Raw genomic sequence first — 26,070 nt, 5'->3', positions numbered from 1 at the left:
CTTTCAGTCCGCAGGCCGATGCTCTATCCACGGAGCCAAACCGGCTAGGGCTGGATCGCTCATCTTTTAAGCCCCTTCTAAGTTATGAGTCTAAATAAAAACTGTAGGATAATTCATATTCTGAGGCCTGAAAATCTTAACAATAAAAATTTAACTGAAGATTAACGAGCATGTATGTTACAAAGCATTTTATGATGCATTGAAAAAATGATAAAGTATAAATCCTTTTGCTTTTCAAGTTTCTTCCATTTAATAGTCTATTTTAAAAGATAAGGCATACCTTGTTATTTTTTTTCTAATAGTCCTAATGGATTTTTTTACTTTTGAATGCAAGTCTAAAGAAGAAACCAGTCTACTTCTTTTAACTGAAATAATGCATTATCTCTGAAAAACTTTTGTGTCATGCTATTAGGACTCCACCATGTTTTTGTCACATTGTTCAGGGCATTGATTTAATAATATGGCACAGCAATTGAAGAAAACCTTAGAAACCATTCTTTGATGATTTCCACTGGCATATATTTCACATATTAACAACCTAATATATGCCAGACACTATATTAGGTACAGAAGACAGCAGTGAAATGCATGTACAAGGAACCTCACAAAAGGTTATTATATTCTAGAATAGGGAAGTATAAAGCAACAAAATTTTTTTAAAAAAATACTTTCAGATTGTGTAACCGAGATACATACCCCTGACTGGAATCAAACCCTTGACCTTTGGCCTGTGGGCCAATGCTCTAACCATGAGCCAGACCAGCCAGGGCATAACCTGTATTTTTAAGGTAACAACCTCATTTTACAAATAAAAAATCTGTAGTTTGTGGAGGTTCACTGACTGGTCCAAGGAACTAGTGGTGTGAAATGCCTCGGCTAAAGATTAGAACTGAATTCTAACTCTTTTGCCCTTGCTTCTTTCTACTTTTTTCACCCATTATAATTAATCATTCTAATGTGTTAAATACTTGTGTCTTTGTATATTTGCTTCCAAAATATGTCTTGTGTGTTTTCGTGCATTGACCTTAATTTGCATTCTGTCTTTTCTCCTTTTCATTCAGCACTGTTTTTAGTTTTTATTTTTAAATAATTCCAGGGGTGGGCAAACTTTTTGACTGGAGGGCCACAATGGGTTCTTAAACTGGACCGGAGGGCCGGAACAAAAGCATGGATGGAGTGTTTGTGTGAACTAATATAAATTCAAAGTAAACATCATTACATAAAAGGGTACGGTCTTTTTTTTCAATAGTTTTATTCATTTCAAACAGGCCGGATCCGGCCCGCGGGCCGTAGTTTGCCCACGGCTGCTCTTAGTCTCATATCTCCACTAAGGCTTAATGACCCAGTTTTTGGATGTTTGCCAGTCTAATAGTGTAAACTGATATCTCATTTTAATTAGCATTTCCATAACTACTAATGAATTTGAGTGTCTCTTCACATGTTTGTAAGCCATTTGAATTTTATATCTTTTGATCAGATTCCTATTGTTATTTTTCTGCTTGATTTATAGAAGTTCTCTGTATATTGATTCCCTGTTGGTTTTAAATACTTACAAATGCCTTTTTATTATACTTTTATTTGTATATTTAAATTCAGAAAGTGCTTTCTGTTCCAATTCATTTACAGTTTGGGGTTTTTGAAAAATCTTAAGTAGATGTTGTACTTTCTCAGAATGCTTTTCTTTATCTACTATTATTATCTTTCAGTTCTTCTAGTTTAATTTATGAATGTGATTTTCCTTGAAAAATTTCCTGATGATTAACTATCCTTGCATTCCTGGCCTATACCCTTCTTCATAATTTATTGTTAGATTGAATCGTATGAAAATGCTTTTCTTATGTCAGAAAATGGTCAATTTTTGGCTATATCATGACGTCAAATTAAATATTTTAATACACTCTTGAATTAAATTATAGTTTTTAAATAAAAAATTTTATGTTCTTGGTCCATCCTAATTCCTGTTGGTTGCCTGTGGCCTTCCAGGTTTCGCTTGTGGACCAAAGCAGTGTAGAAGCCTGCCCCGAGGAGTGAGCACGGCTTCTGTGGGCTCATGCCAGGGGCACTTCTAGACACTCAGAGAAAAAAAATAATTATGTTCATTATTATAAATAAGACTATAATTTTCTTTTCTTATTCTTTTTTTTAATCCTCACCCAAGGATATTTTTTTCATTGCTTTTTAGAGAGAGTGAAGGGGGCGGTGGAGGCGGGGGGTGGCGGGGAGAGAAACATTGATGTGAGAAAGACACATTAACTGGTTGCCTCCTACATAAGCCCTGACCAGGGCCAGAGATCAAACCTGCAACTCAGGTTTTAAACTGGGAATTAAGCCTGTGACCCTTCGATGCCACACCAGCAAGGAAAATTTTCTTGATTTTGGAATCAGAATTAGAATTATACAGCCTCAAAAATGGGGTGGATAACTTTTTGTACATTTTCCATATTTTGGAACAGCTTACATAGGATAAAAATTTATTATAACTTGAAATCTGATAGAATTCAAATGTAAAAATATCTAGGACTAGAAAGTATTTTTGAAAGGTAATATTCTTGACGATCATTTCACTTTATTTAATAATTACTAGTCTATTGTAGTTTTACATTTAGTATTGTATTTAGTATATGTTATTTTAAATTTTTGAGCAATTTATCTGTTATCTATATTTTAAAATGTGTCAACATTTAGTTCATTGATATACTACTCATAATAATATTATTTTAAAATCTGTCTGTAGTTATTTTCCCTTTCTTGTCCTATAATTTATTTGTATCATCTAAACCATAAAGTAGAGATAGCAAAGTGAGACAGAGACCAGATAAAATAATTATAAAATACCTGTAAGCCATGAACCATTGAGTTGTGTTTTTTTTAATATATTTTATTGATGTTTTAAACAGAGGAAGGGAGAGGGATAGAGAGTTAGAAACATCAATGAGAGATAAACATCAATCAGCTGCCTCCTGCACACTCCCTACTGGGTATGTGCCCGCAACCAAGGTACATGCCATTGACTGGAATCAAACCTGGGACCCTTGAGTCTGCAGGCTGACACTCTATCCACTGAGCCAAACCAGTTAGGGCAACCATTGAGTTTTTTAACATGTATGTTAGTTCATTTTTCCAGCATCCAAGCAAGTAGGTAATCTAATGCCCATTTCATAGATGAATTCCATAGAGATAAAATAATATATTAAATATTGGGTATTGAGTAAATGATAGATTCGCAGATCGAATTCAGGGCTGATAGCTAAATCAACGTTCTTAATTCCCCTTGTTTTTACTCACATAGCACTCAATATTATTATTTTGTAACCTTTGCATACTTTAAAGAAATGTAATTATTTAAAAATAATTGTTTATTTTCTTTCCTACTGGACTGCAAATCCACAACAGGAACATGTCTGCTTTGTTCAAAATAATATCTCAAGGACCAATCACTTTGCTTGTCATATAGCTGGTGCTCCGTAAATATTCTTTGTCTCCGCCCCGCCCCCCTTTTTTTTTGGAGAGGGTGCAGGGAGGCCAGGATTTTCACCACATTGTTTTGACCATCTAATGTGAGAAAATAACCCTTGGAGCCGAAACCGGTTTGGCTCAGTGGATAGAGCATCGGCCTGCGGACTGAGAGGTCCCGGGTTCGATTCCGGTCAGGGGCATGTACCTGGGTTGCGGGCATATCCCCAGTGGGAGATGTGCAGGAGGCAGCTGATCGATGATTCTCTCTCATCGATGTTTCTAACTCTCTATCTCTCTCCCTTCCTCTCTGTAAAAAATCAATAAAATATATTAAAAAAAAAAAAGAAAGAAAGAAAAAAAATAACCCTTGGAAAGCCTAGGCCAGTGTGAAACTGGACAATCAGGAAAAGTTTGATGAGTGAACTACCTTCTTAGATAGATGTAAAGATTTCTTAACTGTAACTTATACATAAGGCTATGAATGACCTCAAGCACTTCATTTTCCAAAAGGACCATTCATTGTAGAGGAATCACAGTATGGCTAGGGGAATGCTGACATCTCTGTAATATAAATTTAACTGCTCTCTTTAATTTTCTCTTTATCTTTATTTTAATAGAAAAAATCAGGCAAAGATATGCAGATCTGCCAGGAGAATTACACATTATTGAACTTGAAAAGGATAAGAATGGACTTGGACTCAGCCTTGCGGGCAATAAGGACAGGTCACGCATGAGCATCTTTGTGGTGGGAATTAACCCAGAAGGACCCGCGGCCACGGACGGACGGATGCGTATTGGAGATGAACTATTAGAGGTAAGGGGCATATATTTTTTTTACTTCTCTTCTGGTGAAGTGAAGGGGTACAGGAGATAGTGTACAATACAATGAGGTGAAGGAGAAGAGTGCTGACAAATTATATTTTCTTCAACTATTTAAAATCATTTTTCAAAGCAAAAATAAAAACCATATTGTCACGTACAAATGTTATTTGCTGCTTGAGTAAAAACAAATCTCTCAAAATAATTTAGAAGCCTTTAAGTAAAATCTCATGGACACATATTAAAAGAATAAGTCTTGTTTTTAATATTAATTTTTAAAAGTTCAAAACTAATTTGATTATGTATTAATATAATATTATTAGCATTTATCAAAATGCTCTGGGTTCTGAATTAACCATAAGTATGACAATTGTATGTATTTTTGTGTTTTGTTTTTACTATTTTACATAGTAACTATTTTTGTTTTTATTAACATTTGTTTTTGCTGTTGTAATTTAATTTTTTGGAAAAGTGCCAGAGCCAATGAAACCTTGTGATCTGATTGTCAAGGAATGGTTAATATCGGTGAAGCTGATGATGTGGGTTAAAGCCACATAAGAACAGGATAGAAATAAAAGAAGATAATTACTCTCTAGATGTTTTCATCAATAAACAGGAGCACTGGTATTTTATTTCTCTGTCTGGGATCTTATTAGATACCAGTAACAAATGAGTGTGGCTGCAGAGTAATGAGACCGCTTTACAGGCCATACACAAAAGTCAACACTGTACAGGGCACTGGGAACTGGACTTCGAAGACCTGCTTTAACTCCTATCAGTTCTTTCAGGTATTAGTTGCATTTTAGAAGGAGTTTAACAGGGTACCTGGCACACAGTTGACTGTTATTTGGATCATATTTCCTCCCCTGCAGACAGAAACTTCAATACCTGTTTTCTAGACTAGAAGCTGGAAGAGCTCTCCTGGGTGGAAAAAAAAATTAACAAATTGCCATATTGGATACCTCCTATTCCTCCCTTTGACTTTCTGAATTTGATCCTTTTGTTGCTATTTAGCAACTTTAATCTTCATTCAGAGGTGAAAAGGGAAAGAAGATTAAACATGGCAATAATTTAATCCCACTCCGCTCCTCTCAATTTCTCTTGTTAAAAAAAAAAAAATTAAAATATGTTGGAACACATTCTAGCATCACATATTTTAGCTGTTTATCTTCTCTAATCCTCGGTTACCTTCTTTATCAAATGGAAATTATTCATTCAGCAAGTATCTTTTTTTTAAATATTGTTATTGATTTCAGAGAGGAAAGGAGTGGGAGAAAGAGAGATAGAAACATCAATGATGAGAGAGAATCATTGATTGGCTGCCTCCTACACACCCCCTACTGGGGATCGAGCCTGAAACCTGGGCATATGACCAGAATTGAACCTGGGACCCTTCAGTCTGCAGGGGACCAACACTCTGTCCACTGAGCCAAGTCAGCCTAGCGATTGTGTGGTAGCAACCTCAGAGGGTGTGATGAGAATTAAGGAGAGAAGATAAAGTCAGGTTTTGTTGCAATGTCTGGCACATGGTAGTAATACCTTCAAATTTTTCAGATGCTATTGGTAAAATAATATTTTTCATGGACTTTTGTATTTCAGTTCTTTTTGGTTTGTTTATATTCGTGCATTTGCCTCTGAAGGGGTCTCCCAGAGGGAAGCCATCTTCTACTCCTCACCAGCTCCATGCAGCATCTTGAAAAGCTGAGAGAATGGAAAAATGCACATATTGGATTCTTAATCAGTTGTAACCAATCTTCTCACGTGACTTTTGGCTCTAGGTCAGGGGTGACAGGGGGAAAATATTCCTTTGGAAAATAGTTTCCTGGTGTCTTTTTATAGCTGGGAAAAAATTTCAATCATTTCTCTATGATATGTGAGGAATTTACATATAGCATGATATTCAATCCAGTGTGCTTTCGAACTGAGAATAAGACATTGATTTCATGATGAGTGCCAGGGAAGGTGAAGCCAGGAGTTACCACAGTAGTCCTTTGCCTATTGCGGTGTGTTAAATGATGGCATTATGATATCATGGCATGCGCAATGCATTATGATAGAGGCATGTACAGTGGTTCTTAGATTATGCTGACTAGATTTCCAGGTTAGGGCACATCTGTGCATTTGCTTATCCACCCACGCTCCATTTATTTCTGTGGCTTCTCTCCTCAATTGAGGTCACGTTATCCCTGCCTTGATTATTTTTACAGTCCCGCCATTTGCTCATCTCACTTCTCATTATTGCTTTTTGTTATTGTTATGTTGTTACTTTACTCCAGCCTCCTTTTATTTATAGTTGATCTGAGTTGTTTAAGCCCTAACCTGAGGCTAATTTAGAGAAGGTAGGAAAGGGACGGGTGGGACATACATGGTGGCTCCTTCGAAGTCAGAGACTCTGCTTCTCTCCCGGAGCCTGTGGGTGGCTGATTTTTGGCAGGACGTCCGCCAGCAGTTTTGTTGCTGAGCAACTGCCTTGCTCCCGTGGAAGAGCAGTCAGCTAGTTCTGCCGATCGATGGCCCAGTTCATGTACAAAAGAAATCTTACGTGAAGCCCCCGGAAGACAATGTGATTAAGTCTCAGCTTCTCTGCCGTTTACTGCGATGCTAGCGGAGTGGGGGTAGGGGGCTCTGAATTAATTTCAAAATGCATTAACATATAATTACCATGTAGACTGGAATGAGACTTGCTCTAGAGTATTGGCTTTCCCTAAGCAATTAGTCCCAGAAAATACACGAGCCTGCTCATGGTGCTGTCACAGGAATATAGGATTTATTTATAATCTTTCCTACAGTGCACATGTGGGAAGCAAGAGCCGATAGTGCTGTGCCGGGAATTGGAGTGATTTGTCAGGTCACCGAAGCAGCCAGAGGAACCTGTGTGGGTGGCCCAGGAAATGCACAATTGATTCGGGGGGTATGGAGGGCTGTGTCTCGTCTGGCTCACACGTCCTTCAAGATGGAGGAAGTACATTCCCTTTGTAACATTTACCTGCAGGATCACCACAACTAAATCTTGTTATTTTGCATGTGTATGTGTTTATTTAAGAACCATCAAAAATAAAAAGCATGAATATGTCCCTTATTTGCCAGGGATAAAGACATACAACTACAGGTAAATTCAGTTATGACTGTCTAATAGTATTTATTTGATAAAAGAAAAGAACTGGAGCCATAAAGATTAAGTGACCGACCCATGTACCTGCCCACACACCAGTCTCAGCAGTCGGTCCTTCACTCTCTGCTCATTGACACTGAATTATTTTTGAAGTCTTTTGGAAAACTTAGGTGCAATGTAGGAGCATAGTACAGTAGTAAATAAATTAAAAGCTTTTGTGCATCCATAGATAAGATTCTAATTTATAGTCAAAAGCTTCTGTCATCTTAGATTGGCTCTTTTAGATTAATATCATACATGGATTTATAAATTGTACTTTTTAATGCAGTAATTATGCCCTAAAAGACTTCATGTAATAAAATATCCCATTGCAGAAACACTAGTTTACAGAGCAGAAGTAAAGGATTTCAAAATTGCAAAACAATTTCTTTTTCCTACAGTTTAATTAACACAGATAGATTTACAATAGCTAAACATGCAAAAAGAAATTGATTGGCCAATTTTTTTATTATGGCAATGGTTTCATGAGTGTTCAGACATATCAAATTTTACATTTTAAGCATGTGATTTATTGTATATCCATTATATCTCAGTAAAGCAGTTAAAAAAATCAGTTGATCGCCTAACCGGTTTGGCTCAGTGGATAAAGCGTCGGCCTGCGGACTGAAGGATCCCAGTTTCGATTGTAGTCAAGGGCATGTACCTTTGTTGCGGGCACATCCCCAGTGGGGGCTGTGCAGGAGGCAGCTGATCGATGTTTCTCTTTCATCGATGTTTCTAACTCTCTATTCTTCTCCCTTCCTCTCTGTAAAAAATCAATTAAATATATATGTTTTAAAAAAAGTTTTTAAAGAAAAAGTGGAAAAAAAGAAGAAAAATCAGTTGATCAAACCTGACTAAAATAAATACTGTAAGCAAGTCCTGAATATGATCTTCCCATGCAGAGCTATAGTCACCCCATTGTGTGACTTGTAAAAGTAGTCTACAGCCTAATGAACAAATGGGAAGGCCAGCAGAAGAATGGGGTCAGCCTCACACACCAAACAGGGGAGGACCTCTCCTGTGTGTGCAGCGTTTTTCCTTTCTTCAAAGTGCAATATCGTCCACTCTCCTCCCCAGCCCACCCCCAGCCCTGACATTATAGCACTGTAGTCAGTAGCTGTGCCTTGCTAAATCATTTTCCCTCAGTAATCTACTGTGTTCTACCTCATTTGAGTTATATAAAGATGTACTCATTAAGAGACCAACGGGGAGATATGGAAATGGGAGAGCTGTGTTGGGAACTGAGCTAACATCGAATACTTATTATTTATGAGGCAGTGCTAAATTTTTTAAATGCATTCCCGCTCTCAACTTTTACAAGGGCCCAGTGAAAGTTGGTGCTATTTTAACCCCTGTATTACAAAAAAGGAAACTGAGGCACCCAAGGGCAGAATAAACATGTGAACACTAGCTTTTCTGACTCTAAGGGCTTTGCTTTTAAGTTATTTAGTTCTTGGATTAAAAGAGATTCTAGATTCTAGAAGGTAATCAGTGAATTTCTCCTCATTTTGTAATTTGGGTACCTCTAGATTAATGCAGTTACAATATCTGAAGTGGTTTCTTCAGAAACAGGGTATTCTTCAGAATAGGGTATTACTCTTTTTATTTTCTAAAAATTTAATGCCACTTTGAATCCATTAAAAGAAGAATGCAGTCAGGGAAATTATACCTGTCTCCCAAGAACCAGAAAAGGAAAATAATATTTTTGAGTTTGTTCTTGTCCAATGTGAGAGCTCCTCTGAGCTCCATAATTAAGAGCTTCCCCGCTCAGGGCCACTACAGAGCCAAGGTTTTCTCTTCAGGCTGCAGGAAATACTACGTAAAACCTCGCTTTTCCGGGTTTCCTGCAATGAAGTCTTTATCTTCTACTCCTGCCATTTTTGTTTCTGTCTCTGGCCCATTGCGGAAGGAGTTTTGAATTATTTAGTCACACTTCAGTGTCTTTATGCTGCTGAATTATTTAGGCTAAAGACCTATATTCCTTCTGATCTTTTGGAGGAGTGCGATCATTTCATTTTCATCATAGCAGTCCTCATTACTGCTCCACCAGAGCTTTATGGGAGGTTTCTACAGGGAGCCATGCGATCTTCACGTCATGGAGAGAAAGTGCAGTGAAAGCAGAAAGTAAAAGTGAGGATAACTGAGGAAACGTAGATCACTGGGGAAAGAACATAAGCATGGGTTGGGAATGTGCGCTGGGAAGACACTGGCCATTGGGAGGGATAACTGGGTTTCAGGCTGCCTCTGGAGGCTCTCCTCTCTTTTCTGCAGTTTCTCCTCGGGTTTCGCATGACACCGGGGTAGTTCTCCAGGCCTCTGCTCCCTCCTTTCCCAGTCCCCCACCCCTCACACACACCATCCCCCACCCCCCTACCCCCCGCCTCCGCTCCCTCCCAGGCCTGCTCCTGGCTATGCAGTGACCATACCTGAAGTGCACTCTGGAAAGATATGCTCTTAAATTATTGAGAAGGGTTTCCTTATAACAGCCAGCCTCAACATAGAATTTATTTCTGTATTTTGCTTTATTTGCAGAATTAGAAATTTACAGTAACTTCTAATCGCAATGCAATCTTAAGGCACAAAGCTTAAAATAAAAGTTTTTTAAAATATATTTTTATTGATTTCAGAGAGGAGGAGAGAGAGATAAAAACATTAGTGATGAGAAAGAACCATTGATCGGCTGCCTCCTACACACCCCCTGCTAAGGATCAAGCCCACAACTCGGGCATGTGCCCTTGACCAGAATCAAACCCGGGACCCTTCAGTCCGCAAGCCCTCTAGCCACTGAAACAAACTGGCTAGGGCTAAAGTAAACGTTTTAATAAGATTCTTATTCCAAGTTTGACTTACTAACAATATCAAACAACTGCTCAAATTTATCAAAAATGTGATTGTGTATTTTAATTATAGTTTTTAAGATGAAAACCTAAAATCAGCATTCCAACCTAAAAATCAGATGTTCCACCCAAAACAGTAACCATGAGTCTATTTCTCATTATTTTAAGTCAGGAAACATTACACATTACATGTTAACCCCACCCCACCCCAATTTCCTAAAATATAACTGCAATACAATAAAAATAATCATATAGAGGTAGCACATACTCCTGTTCCGATGTAAAATGCCAAATATCACTTCAAAACTACCAGGTAACGTGGTTGCTGCTGACACATGGCTTTGTATGCAGTGGTTTCTGTGAGCTCTACCAGCACCCAAGCTGCACACCTTCCTTGTTGCTACCGAGTGTGTGGTTCTAAATGTCTCTCTGTGATTCTCTACTTGAACTACAGCTCGGGACTTTCCCCTCCCAATGTTATGTTTAAAATGTTTTATTTTGGCCCTGGACAGTTTGCTCAGTGGTTAGAGCATCGGCCGGGGGATCGAAGGGTCACGGGTTTTCATAATATTTACATATCATAATTTAAAATTGCTTTGACTCTCTGAATTTTATTGCCCATCCTTATTTATGTTTCTGGCTATAATTTGAAAGTATTCAGTTAGCAAATAGGTTTTAATTCTAATTGATTCCCTAGCATACTGGGTTGTCATAAGGTATTGTTTCTCACTGCTATTTTTCTCTTTTTTAATTTATAGGTTATACTTTTCACATGTTTTTAAAGTAATATGTGATCATAACAGAATTATTGTTTTATCTTTTACCTTTGTAATACTACTCCTTCAGAAATAACCATTGTTAACATTTTTCCTATTTGTCTCATGCCGAGTCATATACATCTGTGCAAACATAGATTTTATGGTTAATATAAAAAACAGAATCATATTGCACTGACCTTTTTATTGAGTGGTATAATACTATAACATACTGGTGTATATGTCTTTGTGCAGTTATCATGCTGTCATGCAGAGTAGTGTGGCACTGCCAGACTCTGTACGAGATGTGTTTTGAAAAGATAACACATATATGTGATGTAATCCTGCCTCTCTAGGATTGATTCACTGACAAAGTTAATGTTCAAAAAGAACACACACACACACAGGTGGATTGGTTTGTGGCAATGTCTACAAAAGCAGCAAGGAAAATATTTTTATTTTATTATTTTTTGTTGATGAGAGAGAGAGAAGGAAAATATGTTGAAAGCAAGAGCCCAAACTTCCAGTAATAGAGGAAATTAGAGTAGAGCTCTAATCTGATTGTTAGTATGAAATAAGCAAACATTAAACTGGGCATTACCAGTTTGAGGAATGTCTTAACTCATAGCATGTGCTGATGTTCTTGGAAGAAGGAATTCTAGGTCAGGTCATCTGACTTCTATTTATTTATGTGACTAACAATACCATTAATAGAATTGGGCTGTAATGCCTCAGCCTCCTAGGAAAACCTGATTCCCCTGCAATATTAATGAGCTGTTAAGAGGTAGATATTTCTGCCTTTCGTTACTTATTCCTTCCTATGCCCTGAAGGTAATAGGAAATTATCTACAGGCACCTATTTAATTTGGTCAGTGAACCAACCTATAGCAATTGGACCAACTTCCATGGAAACACTAAAAATCAGAGCAGCACAAACATATTTCTCTGCTCACTTCCTTGAAGTCAATATTTTTCAAAATTGTCAGCATTTAGGAGTCAGAAGAATATCTTACTATTTTCCCGATATATCAAATTTAGAATGATGTGAACTACATATTACTATTACTTTGCCTTTAGAAGGTATTTCAATTTAATTAGTTTTGCTTGAGAGAAAATAAATCTTTCATGCTTAAGCTTTTTAAATGAATGTGTTCCTTTGGGAACATTGTACTGCACAAGAAATAGATTAAATTGAAGCTGCATCTATTAAACTTAGTCCTCAAAACCTGCTCCTTTGCCCAAAGTATTAAGATATTGGAGCTTATTATTATTTATTTTGTCTTTCGGAGAAAAATTTGATATGCTATTCTTCGTTCTAGTGCAATTGTGTTTTTATGTAAGTTTTAGTCATCTTCTCTGTTTTTATCCCTGGCTTTGGTGTCCATTACTTCCCTTCGGTTCTCCCATCTGTAAAACTGAAGCAGGAAGTTGGCCAGCCACGGGAGGTTGACTGTGGGAGCGCACTGACCACCAGGATGCAGCTCCTGCGTTGAGCATCTGCCCCCTGGTGGTCAGTTTGCATCATAGCGACGGGTCATTCGGCCGCTTAGGCTTTTATATATATAGGTTTCTTGGTCTGGGGATCCTATTTTGAGAAGCTTTGTTAATTGGATTTAAAATTCCATAGGATTAAAATGTGCTGTCCTATGGCTTTTCTCCCCACCCCAGATAAATACCCTTAGAAATGTTTCTTATTATTAACAGGAAAGGCTTTTGGATTCTAACAGATTTGGCTATAAATATTAGCTTTAGATATGTTATATTGGTCAAATTCCTTAAACTCACTAAGCCAAAATTTCTCTATCTGTATAATGAGGTAGTAATGCATTCCCTCTTCTGATATGTGTGAGACTTAAGTGAAATAATGTATTTAAGATGTACACATGTGTGTGTATAGTGTGCGTGTCTTGTATGCCCTAAGCATTTATTAATGGTATTATTATAACAAAGTAGTTATAAAATATCAATATAGAAAAACAAGTTGGAAATCACTTTAAATCCCACCAGAGATACCATTATTGTTGACATTTAGTAGAGATACTCACAGAACTTTCTTTAGACTCAGACAGAAACTTTTATATAAATGAAAATAATGTGAAGAATGAATTACATAATATTTGTCACTTTTCACTCAATATTGTTATCTTTTTACGACAGTGGATCTAGTTCTTTATCATCCTCCTTTATCTCCTCTTAATGGCATAGTTTTCCATTTATTAGTGTGATGGAGGAATGTAATCTTTTTTTATGATCTATAGTTTTCCATTTTTTATCTATTATAAGTACTATAGCCACGATAGACATTTTGCCCCTGGATTTTAAAAAAACTTAGTATAAATTCTTAGAAGTGAAATTGCTAGATTAAAAATTACCTGGCCAGCATGGCTCAGTGGTTGAGCATCAACCTATGAATCAGGAGGTCACGGTTCGATTCCCAGTCAGAGCACACACCTGGATTGTGGGCTCTATCTATCCCTAGTAGGAGGCAGGCAGGAGGCAGCTGATCAATGATTCTTTCTCTCCCTCTCCTTTCCTCTCTGAAATTAATTTTAAAAACAAATAAAAATTAACCTATAAAAGCATTCATTGAGTTATAAACAATTACTATTTGTTCATTTTTTTTCTGCATGTGTGATAAAGAGTTTATTATATAAAAAAAGACATTAGAATCTCTTGGAAATGTAAATTTTAAAATATATTTGAAAGTGAACCAGGGAGAAGGACTCTCAGATTTTAATGTCAGCAATTCCAGTTAACTGAATTCCAACTCAGTTCTTTAATAATAATTGTCACTGTTCATAACAAATCTCTACTTTAATGAAAGCATGGGCAGAGAGGATGTTGTTGAACATAATATAGTATAACATGATATCCAAACCTCAGGCAAATCTGTTGCTTGAAGTAACTTTTAATTTATGTATAATTAATATTTTCAATCTGAGCTTAACTTAATTAATATTTACATCCAATTTGGTAAGTTTTTTAAAAGATTTAATTGAGCTGCTCTCCAGAATAAATTTATATTCATGTTCAGTTGAACTATGGAAAACTAAGAGTAGTTGAAAACCTATCTCTTCATGATATTTTTGAATAATTAACTTCATTGAAACAAATCTCATGAAAAAACCTCTAAAGTGAAAGTTTATGTAGTATAACAAAAGGGTTTACATCCATTTACTTTTATTGAATCCTTACCAGATTAATTCTACTTCTTCTGGAAAATATAGCAATTAAGTATCCCATCTCTTATACCTAAATAATATAGAGGTTTTACCTCAAATCAGTGTCGCTTTGTTATTGTTTTTGTTTTTGTTGTCTTGCTTTACTACTGTGACAAAAACCAACCCATGAGGGGGAAATGTCTCACCCACTAGACTATGACCTAAGTTTTACAGATAAGGCGTTTCTCATGTGGGGCTATTGTCTGCAGTGTCTATAGGTGCTATAATTTGCTCCTGAATGACATTTCAGAGAGAGTCTTGATTGCCCCACTCGATATTCAGCCTGGAGGGTCCTGACAATGCAAACTTGTGTGGCCCACCGTTATGGATAGTATTTGTGATAGGAAGGTTTGAAGGACCATCCCTTGTAAAGAGAAGTGATCGTGTGCTGGCCAAGATCTCCTGTCTGGTCTGATTTTCTCATTGAGTGCAATAAATCACATAAAATACACTTTCCATCATCATGGCTTGATGAATGTGAGAGGAAGTTATAATTTATCATCTAAACTAGTGTCACCAAACTAAAGGGGGTTTGTTCACCTGTGTACATCAAAGACCAATCAAATGCAAACAGGAGTTTGCTGCCAATAAAGTAGAGGTTTAATGTTAAGGGGATGGCACCAAACCTGGAGTCACAGGTGAGCTCGTGTTCAAAGACCGAGCTCCCCGATGGCTTGTAGGGGATGGGCTATATAGGGGGGAATCATTAGTCATGGTGACTAATGGAGTTAGGGTCACAGCTAGGGTCAGTGCTAGAGTAGGGGATCATTGATCAGTGCATCTGGTCCTGACGTCAGCCAGGGTGTCACTGTCTGGTTTCCCAAGGGTGTGGTCAGTAGGGCCTTGTGCTTTTCTGGGCCTGGAGCTTAAACACCATGAGGCCTAGATGTTATCTCTAGTTTGACTGAAACTCTATCTCTGGGGTCAATAGACACGATGTTTGTTCTTAAGGTTTTTGATGCTGACCAGAACCTCATTGTCCTGAGGGCTTAATGACTGAGGGAGTGGATGTGCAAGGGAGAGGGAGATGGTGCATCAGGACGCTGGGTGAGGCCAGTTTGAATGAAAAGGAAAGAAAGGAGAAAAGGTTGTCTTGAAGAAATGAAGTTTTTGTGCCGTTACACTAGGTTGCTTTTGAGAGGGAGTGCTATTAGTAATTGGAACAACATATATATACTGGACTATTCCAGAAAAATTAGGTTACATGTTCACCCTTGAATGGAAGAGTTCTTGATTTCAGATTTTAAGAAAATAGATTATTTGGGTAGAAAGGGAATACCAAATCAGAACTGAGGATAGTTTTCTCACCATTATGAGATAATATTAAAGATAAGGCCATCTCTGAATAATTTATTATAATTTCCATATATCACGGAGTCACCTTTGAAAGGAGAGACTTTGGGAAAGACACCTAGTTTTTCTACTTCTCAGATTACTGAAATAAATAGAAAATAATGTTATTCCAACTTCTAGGTAATATGATCACTCATATTCTTAAAGGATGGGAGCAGTATTTACCCCCAAATGAAATATGATCATATTAAGTATATTAAAAGTATATTAAGTATATATCCTTGTTCAGGGTGCAGTTCATTTGCAAAAGAGAAAGGTGCTGTCTTATTGGGACTCCATAGTGCATTTGGGACTTTAAAAACCTCACAGTCAACAGTCAGGCATTTCCCCTCTGCATGGTGGTGAAGTACTTGATTCTGAACTCTGTGTCTTGAAACTTTCAGTTCTACGATGCTAGATGACTAAGCGTCCTCCTGTTCCTGCTCAGAGATTATTTAGGAGACATCTTTATAAAGATGACCTCTCCAAATCATCTGATTTCTATGGGTACCTTACACACGATGTGACATCTAAGCGTGCCTGAGGATTACAGGCTTTTAAACTAGTAGCAAAATCACCTTGGGCAACTTCCTCAAGCTCTTGCAGTTCCCGTTTCCTCATCTGGTCAAAGTACATAGCATCCCAGTTCTTGTGAACTTTAAATGAGATGTCGTGCATGAAGAGTGTAGCATAGTGTTTGGCACAGAGTAAGCTCAGTAAATAGTAGCCATTATTAGATGGAATTAACCTGAAAGATTTCTGAGGGTGTGGAATGCTTGTTTTTGTTTTTTTTGTGGGCTTTTCTTTGCCTGTGCTAAACTTAGACGATGACCTACCTCTGTTGTTTAAAGAATAATGCCCTCAGAGAACAGCCGCTTCTCAGAAATAGAGTGACAGTCTCGAGTTAATTATGCACAAAATGCATCATCTGGAGTGTGTTTCCTTTAGTGATGAAGAAATATAAAAACTACTTTCGTAGTTGGAAGCTATATGCTTTTTATTTAAACAGCGAAGTTGTTTTATATTGTATAAGATCTAAGGAAACATGAAATCTTCCTCTCAGAGCTGCTAAGTGTCATTTCTGAGGCCAGAAAAGGGGCTTTGTCTTAGATTTTTTTAATCCAGAGATATGCTTTTTTTTTCCCATTTAGTTCCGTTAAATCAGGTTTCACTCTGCCCCGAGTTTCTTGTTCTGTTCCCAGTCTTCCACTGAAGAGCCTTTGAGCCTTGGCAGGAAGCAGCTGCCTTAGTAGTAAGCACGGCAGTCATCGGCCCTGGAAGAAAACACCAACAGCAAGCAAGCTGCCTTCCCCTCCCACTGCCACAGCATCTGCACATTCAGAAACTGTGCCCAGAAAGACACAACTTTAGATTTTCTTTTAGGCAAATTAAAGTTAACGAACTGCTCTCTTCATTTGGGCTGTAATGCTTTCCTCTTAAAATAATACTACTGTGTATCCTCGTCTATAAAAATGGAGGACCACAGCTAAAAAGCAGGCATATCCATAAATGTGAAACAGCTCAAGTCTTTATATACTTTACTAGAGGCCCGGTGCATGAAATTTGTGCAAGGAGGGGGAGGGTTCCCCTCAGCACAACCTGTACCCTCTCCAATCTTAGACTCCTGGGGATCGGGCCTAAACCGGCAGTCGGACATCCCTCTCATAATCCAGAACTGCTGGCTCCTAACTGCTCACCTGCCTGCCAGCCTGATCACCCCTAACTGCCTCTGCCTGCCGGCCTGATTGCCCCCAACTGCCCCCCTGCCGGCCTGGTCGCCCCCAACTGTCCCCCCTGCTGGCCTTGTCACCCCACGCTTCAGTTGTTTGGTCGTCCCTCACTAACCCCCTGCCGGCCTGGTCGCCCCACACAGCCTGCTGTTCGGTCATCCGTCCGGTTGTTTCGGTCGTGACGGCCCCTGGCTTTTTATATATTAGGATACTTTATATACTTTATAAGCTTTAGCTCAGTCACTTTCAAGGCTAGAGGCCACCTCAGAGAAAGTGTACTAGCAGTTGATTAGCGGAAGTGCCACTTCCACTCATGGCTGTGTGAGTCACCACGTCTTCATTGAGCACCACTGTATGCCAGCTATGCATGACCAGCTGGGGAACACAAAGAAGAGGACACCGGTTCCTGCCCTCACGGAGTTTAGCTCAGTTCAATAAAATGTCGTGTGCCTGACTAATGCTTACCACCCAACAAGGATTGACTTTACCAGGTCGGGTAGGGTGTAAGTGCAATAAGAAAAATTATTATAACCGGGTGCCATAAAACTCAAAGCCTGGAGGGTTTGATAGGTCAAGGTTTGGGAAGGACTTTCTGAAAGCGGAGGCTAGGCACAGTGGAGAAGATATTTGCAAATAATTACCTGAATGCCAGTCATCGAATCAAGGAGATTCCATGCATCATCTCATTTTAAAATTGTGATGTAAAGATCCTTATTTGTAGTAAAGATATTGAAAAATATGGTTAGCAAAACAAAAGTGATCATGGTAGACATTCTATGTTATAACTAGGTTTTGCCCCTTAATACATTTTGGGTATTTCCTATGTCACTAAGTATGTTTTTTCACCTTATTCTTAATGACTACCTGATTTATTTAACCATTTCCCTTATAACTAAGCTAGGTAAGAGGTAATTACAAGAAAAAAATTTAAATAGGAAACAATTAAGACCATGAAGAAAATATGTAGTCTAGCGGGTAGGCACTTTTTTAAAAGAGATTTTGTTTTTTTAGAGAAGCAAAATTGAGAGGAAGTTACAGAGATTGTCCATATACGTCTATCTCCACACATTCACAGCCTCTCCCATTATCAACATCCCCCTCCAGAGTAGTACATTTATTGCAACTGATGAGCCTACATTGACATATCATTTCATGTCATAATCACCCAAAGTCCATAGTTCACATTAGGGTTCATTCTTAGTCTTGTGCATTCTGTAGGTTTGGACAAATGTATAATGGCACATATCTATTAATGTATCATACGGAGGGTGGGCACATTTCTTAATAAAGTATATTAAAAGGGCAGAAACTTTAACAGAAAAAAATAAGTAGTTTTGAATACATAAAAATTTAAAAATCTTTTGAGTAATCAAGATTATGCAACCTCAGAGGGAAGGCAGGGGAGAGAGGGGTGAGAGATCAACCAAAGGACTTGTATGTATGCATATAAACAACCCATGGACACAGACAGTAGGGGGGTGAGAGAATGTGCTGGGGGGTGGGGTGGGAATGCCTGGGGAGAGGTCAATGGGGGAAAAAGGAGACATATTGTTCTTTAAACAATAAAGAATTAAATTTAAAAACAAGATTACTATAAAATTAAAGGCATTATCTCATTAAATTCTCACAACAGTTTTATGTGTAGGTGCTTAGATTTCTTTTAAAGAAGAGGAAACTAAGGTGCAGAAAAATGACACTGCAGATCAGTGGACTTCTGGGATATTGATTATCTTGGTGAAGAATAAACATTGGTAGAATAAGAGACATATTGAAGAAGTAGTTCAAGTTTAATCTTTGCAGCAGCCTTTGATAGGAATCCCAGCTACTATGTCAAGGTGATGTTGATCTTCATTTCAACAGTTAAAAATATTATCTTTTGCCTGGCTGGTGTGGCCCAAGGGTTGAGCGTCGACCTATGAACCAGGAGGTCACAGTTGGATTCCCGATTAGGGCACATGCCCGGGTTGTGGGCTCAATCCCCAGTGTGGGGTGTGAAGGAGACAGCTGATCCATGATCCTCTGTCATCATTGATGTTTCTCTCCCTCTTTCCTCTCCCTTCCTCTCTGAAATCAATAAAAATATATTAAATATATATATATGTATATATATATGTATATATATGTATATATATATTTATATATACATATATATACATATATATACATATATATACATATATATATATATGTATATATATATGTATATATATATACATATATATATTTCCATTCCATCCTTTGAACTGTTCACTTCCATACATTTCATACACTTTCTCATTATAGCTGTTGTGACAAAAATGATACCTTTTTCAGGTGTGTTCATATGCAAAATTTCAGAGCTATCAAGAGCAGACAAATTAGATGCTAATTATAAAAAAGCATAAAATCCCTTTTTTCTATCCCTTATACAATAGATTATATATGCATCCCTTTAGTAGTAGAAATTATCTAGTCTCAGATAAACAGGGACAGTATAGTATGGATCATTAATTACTTGTTAAAAACAGGAGGAGAAAAGCCAAAACTGGCCCAACCGGTGTGGCTCAGTTGGTAGATCATGGTCCTGAGCAATAAGAGGTCGAAGGTTTGATTCCCAGTTGGGCACACGCCTAGGTTGTGGGCTCCACCCCCAGCTGGGGGCATGCAGGAAGCAGCCAATTAATTTTGATGCTTCTGTCTATCCCTTTCCTTTTCTCTCTCTCTAAAAAAATCAATGAAAACTTACTAAAAAAGAAAAAGAAAAGCCTAAACTGAACTATTAGCAATGGATGAAATAAAAAATTGATTTTGGGCTATCATCATAGTTTATCAGTGGGAAAATCTGGAATGAAAAAATTTAGAATGTAAATGTTTTTAGATCATATTTAGGTGAATTCCATCTAGTTAAAAATCCCATCACATCTTGGATAAAAGCAGCTGGCTTACTGATTGTTTACAATAAAATGTTTCTGTGCAATTGATCTAAAATTTGATTGAAAATGTAGATATAATATTTTCCTCCTGTGGAGTAACAAAATTTATGCTATGTAATAACCTTGACATGTTTATGGCATCATATTTAATGGGCCCTCCAGAGTGCTGGTGAATACCACAGTTTGGTCTGTTTTCTACATTTTTTAAGAATCTGGAAAAGCTGTAGGTAATGAAATATGCATCATAAACTTTTTGCATCTAGCTCAACTACTGCTGTCTTCATGCTTTAAAAAATGAATGGATTTAATTAGTATTGTTTAATTCCATGTATATAGATATATTCTTGTATAACATATAACTGTATACATACATTTTTATACAAAATGTACATATTGCATGTTTTACAAGTACACTTTATATTTTGTCCCAAACAGATAAACAATCAGATTCTGTACGGAAGAAGTCACCAGAATGCATCTGCCATTATTAAGACTGCCCCATCTAAGATCAAACTGGTTTTCATCAGGTAAGATAGATATATCATAAAATCTGAGCTCTCTTCAGGAAATGTTATTATTTATGTACGACTATTGTATCTTTGGTTTAACAAAATCACTGTATCCTAAAAATACATTTTCCTTTTGTAACTGTCACTGTAAGAAAAGTCTAGTTTGTTTTGAGTATGAGGCTTTCTTATTATTGTTTCACATGATAGTACTGGTAGTTGAAACCAGTATTTGTATTTCATTTTTTAAAAATCTTCCCTTCCTGGGTATGATTCCCTCTCTACAAATATAATAGCATCTTCTAGCTTCTTCTCCTGTCACGATCATTTGGTATAGGAGCTGACTCATTAATGTCTACATCAATGAATAGGCAGGAAAACAGAATCCAGGGAACTATAGAAGCTTCATATTAGGAGTGCTGGTGAGAAATTGAGAGGGGAGGTGATGTGAGCTCTGCTGTCCAGGGTTACATGGTGTGTTTGGAGCTCCATATGTACCTACACCTTGCCTGCTGGCTGACTGAGCCTTTTTGGCAGAAGTGAATCAGATTTGGGGAGTCCTCATTGGTGGTAGCCACCATTGCCTCATCGGCAGTGGAATGAGCTTCGATTCTGTTATAGGTCTAAAATGACAGGTAAATCTGAATTATTTTTAAGTGACATAACTAATCCTGTATGTTAACTGTTGCTCTGTTTCTCTTCCTTCTGAGCCTCAGTTATTTGTAAAATGGAAATAATAAAGCATCTGCCTCATTGTGATATTTCAAAAATTTGAAATGTTCAGTAGAGTGTCTAGCATGGAGCAAAGGATGAGAATGTTAACTGGTATTTTATGATGGTGATTATTCTTCTTCCTCTTCTATTACCTGTCAGTCAGACCTATCTAATCCCAGGGGACTGCTGAGATTAAGGGGTAATTTTATTCCCAGATATGGGCACTACTGTAGGTGAATAAAATATTCCTTCCCACACCATCACTTCAGCCTCAGGGGGTGTTATTGCTTTGCTCCTAAAGAAATCCTACATTAGCAACTTTTTCTCCCACTCACTAGCATTTTCTGGCCTTCCAGTTTTTTATTCTTGTTTCCAGAGGGAAAACCTTTCTTCTGCTTGTATGTCGTTGTGTGTTAAGGTGATCTTCTCTGGCTTACTCACCTTGACCTACTGTTAGTCACAGATCTTCTCTTTGAGTTTCTTTGCCCTTGCTATTGCCAGAGGTTACAAAATTAAACTTAGATGGTGAAAAGATGAACAGACTTGAGGAATGGTCAGCCACTCAGGAGTTTAGGATCATGGGATATTGGGCGGAACACTTTGTGAAGTGTATGATTGGCTAGCCATGGTGCTGTACACCTGAGACCAGTATAAAGTAATGTTAAAAGTGAACTGTAATTGAAAAAAAATATATTAATTTAGAAAAAAGAGTTTAGGTCCTCACCAGTGTGGTTCAGTTGGCTGGAGCATCGTCCCATACACCAAAAAGTGTAGGGTCAGGGAACATGCCTGCATTTTGGGTTCCATCCCAAATTGGGGTGTGTGCCCATTTGGGGCACGTGCAGGAGACGGCTGATTGATGTTTCTCTCTCACATGGATGTTTTACTCTTTCTTTCCCTCTTCCTCTCTCTAAAGTCAATAAAAAACAACAAAGTTTAGGATGTCCATTGAGAGAAGTCCATGCAAGTAAAGAATTCAAACCACTTGGCCTTAAAAACTTTGCATAAAGTTGTGTGAGGATAACATGAGAAGACTTAAATAGCACTCAGTGGTGACTGCACTGAAGTGCTCAACACATGGTGGAGACTGCTACAGTGCCATTGTTAATGTTCCTGTTACCTCTTTAGCATTTGTGCCTTTGTTACCTACCCATCCTGGGCCACCCCATTTTAAAGAGAGCAAAAAGAAAATGGACTAGGATCCAAAGGAAATCGTTTGATGCAATTAAGTAGTTGGGAAATAGAACCCTCCACCTTCAAGAAAGAAAGATTAAATGATTTGAAGTTGTTTAGAATACAGAAGAGAAAGCTGAGCAGAATATTAGTAATAGTAATAAAGCCCCATTAATTTAGTATCTGATGATTTCAATTTTGATTATTCAGAATGGATCAGTATCAAGGAAAGAATTTGTTCAGTAAATTAATAGTAAAGCATAATTGAGGATGCTACTGAATATTTACCGACTGGAAGTGATTTTAAGCAATTTAGAAGTATCAATGTATATTCAAAATACATAATCTAATTATCGACGTTCCTTGCATGATCATTAAATTATAATTCCTAGCACATAATGGGCATTCAGGAAGCTCTATATCTATTTTTATAGGGAGAAAAAAGATGCAGTCATAATTCTGAACAATCTAGCCACTTTTAGACTATAAAGGAAAATGAGCTTAAGTTTAATCAAGAGTTATGTATGCACTGCTGACAACTTTTTGTGTGATTCCATAAATACCTCTGATAATTTGTGTGCCAACATTTTATTAATTAATATTTCAGTTTTCATAAAGGAAGAAACTATTCATTTGACTGAGAACTCTTCACTAAAGTGATGAAAGCAAGATTGAACAATAAGGCTTTATAAGTAATTAAAAAACAACTCCTATATTCACCTAGCTTGGTTTGAAACTGGGTTTAATCCTTGGGCTGTGTGAGCCTGGTCAGTTTCCTGATCTGTAAAATCTATAGCAATCTCATGAATTGTCTAATATATTAATATATATGAATTGCCTGGCAATATGGGCTCAACGATGTTCACTGCCATAGTGGTGGTGGTGGTGGTGGTGATGATGATGATGATGATGATGATGGTGATGATGGAAGAATCTCTCCTTCATATGTACTTTATCTACTTCCAGAATCTTGACTATTTTTTAAAGTTCAGCACATTCACAGTTTAAGAATGTTTTCATTAACATGATAATGTTTAAACACTGAAAGAGATAGCTACGGACATTATATCAAACCATTCCTGGTAAATGTTAGAATAAGAGACATGAGCCAAACCTGCCTAAAACATCTTTTAGTTCTGTCAGCTGCTGCTGCTCCTCCTCCTCCTTCTCCTCTTCCTCCTCCATCTTCTTCTTTTTCTTTTAATGAGGGCCCGATATTCTAACAAGGAGAGAACACTATTTTTTTGTTGTTTTTTTGTAGAGTGCTGTTTGAGTAATGTATAAAGAGGAATTTAATTAGCATGACTTAATCGTCAATTCAATAAAATATATAAGATTCTAATATCAACTAGTGTCAAAATTTAAAGCACTCAAGGGAATCAAGAAAATATTATATTGCTCATCAGCTCTGTACATCAGCGATGGAGGCACAATGGCAGATGGGTGCCCTATTCTTGTGTGGTAACCTGTGCATTTCAGGTGCTGTCCAACATACATGTCATCCTGTCTCCTTCAGGCTGATTGTCCAGCTCATTAATCATGTAGATATACCTTTCAACTTCTGCCTATGTATTACCACTTTCACTCTATTGTTACAAGAACCCCAATTTTGCCTTTTGGAAACTATCAAATTGGAGCAGTTAAATATTGACTTGTTATCAAGTTTCAGGAAGTAAAATTTAAATCATCTTGGCACAGCTGATACAATTATACTTATGAATTGCATAACATGTATTGTGTTTTATATATATGTTTATATTTGTATATATATTATTACTTTAAAAACTGATTTTTATAAGTTGTATTTCTTTAAAGTTAGTGCTGCTATTTGCCAATATTTTCTTCCCTAGTTGAAATTATTGATTCTCTATGCATTTCCAATAAATAGAAATTTTTGGCTTTTATACCTTGGCAATTTTTAAAAATTTATTGACAATTGTGATAAAATTGGGAATTGGCCACAAATTTAAGAGTATAATTAAGAGTAATCACAGAAAGCTGTTAAAATATGCTGCAAGCAACATATTGATTAACTAGGGCCTTTAATCTATAGTAATGTACATTTGTGTGATCATGTCCTTGTCATATTCTTTTAACACTCGTATTTATTCAGATACTAATTGATCTATAGTTCACGAAGGGTCTGTGAGTTATTAATGAAAATTAGTAAGTTGCCGCTATGTATATATGATTTACATAATCACTCACACACATCCCTCTTTATCCCCACATCATTAGATATTGGACAATCCAGTAATCATGTAATTGTGCCCTAAACCACATAGGGACCTTGATATACTAAATTTTTCTACTCTGGATCATCCAGAGGTGATATTACAACCTGGGTTCTTACTATGCACCTCACATTTAGTTCTGTGAGTTTTCCTACTCAGCATATCCTCTCTACACAAGCACACCAATTTAAGTACAGGAGGAGAGCTCTATTAATTCGATGAAGAAGGAATTTCTGTGTTTGGCAGTGTAGGGATCCAAGGAGATTAATGATCCTGCCTGCAGCTCTTGTCATACACGCCCCCCCACTATCGAAAATTAAATGTCATGTATAACAACTCACTCTCCATTACTTAATTACTTGTGGAAAACATGTACTGTATAAAAAACTCCTGGGGCTTAAGGAGGCCAAATAAAACTGAAACCCTTGGATTTAGCACTAGCTATCAAGTCCTCTTGAGTAAAAGTGGACTCACCATGGGATCCGCTTTACTGTATCAATTAAACATATGTCTTGGTTTTGTAATTAAAGATAGAGTGTGCCCCGTCATTTTCTGGCCATATCCCTAAAAGACGACATTGACTTGAAATCAATGTGACTGTCAGAGTCCTATCTGGGAGAAGTCTATCTAAATAAGCAAAGGGAATGCCTGCTTTTAAAATCCTTTTTGTGCTCTGCTCTTGATTCTTTATATCTAGTTTTGATAAATAGGAGAAAAGATGGTGGGCACAATCATGAGTTTTACTTTCATGAAGAAATATTCATGTATTTATGCAATAAGTATTTGTTTAGTGCCTACTTGTGCTGGTGCTGTAGAGTCAGCAACACAATCTCTGCCCTAAAGAAGGAGGCAGAGAGTAAACAGTCTGGCACCTTGATCAGTGATATAAGTGCTATAATATTATAGGGACCTGTAGGAGACGAACTTAACCTAGTTTGGGACCCTACGGGAAGGTGTCACAGAGAAAGATACTTAGAAAGTATGTATAAAAACCCACAGGTTTTTAGAATTGGATGTCATACCCAGTATACTTGAATATTTACTTGTAGGAGAAAAGCAATCCATCTTTAAGAAAGCACCATTAGATGACTACAGCTGTGTATGTCGTTTGAATACTGTAAGAAACCATCTTTCTGACTCTCGTGAACCATTAAAGAATTCAATGCCCCTTTTCACATGCACAATAAAATATAATTCATGGGATATATGACATGAAGTTTTAAGGAA

At 37.3% G+C, this 26,070-nt stretch overlaps 1 protein-coding gene across 1 annotated transcript in view; it reads left to right on the top strand.

The window, feature by feature from the left end:
- PATJ (PATJ crumbs cell polarity complex component) overlaps positions 1-26,070 on the top strand; it is a 304,927-nt gene that overhangs the window by 180,085 nt on the left and 98,772 nt on the right. Inside the window, exons 28-29 of the mRNA XM_081087464.1 lie at positions 4,074-4,270; positions 20,652-20,743. Coding sequence (XP_080943590.1) covers positions 4,074-4,270; positions 20,652-20,743 — 289 coding nt within the window. The remainder of the gene's footprint in view (positions 1-4,073; positions 4,271-20,651; positions 20,744-26,070) is intronic.

This window comes from Myotis nattereri (assembly GCF_964212035.1).
Source record: "Myotis nattereri genome assembly, chromosome: 3".
Taxonomy (NCBI): Eukaryota; Metazoa; Chordata; class Mammalia; order Chiroptera; family Vespertilionidae; genus Myotis; species Myotis nattereri.
Note: the sequence above shows the minus strand (reverse complement) of the source record. Positions and strands in the feature narration are given on the sequence as shown.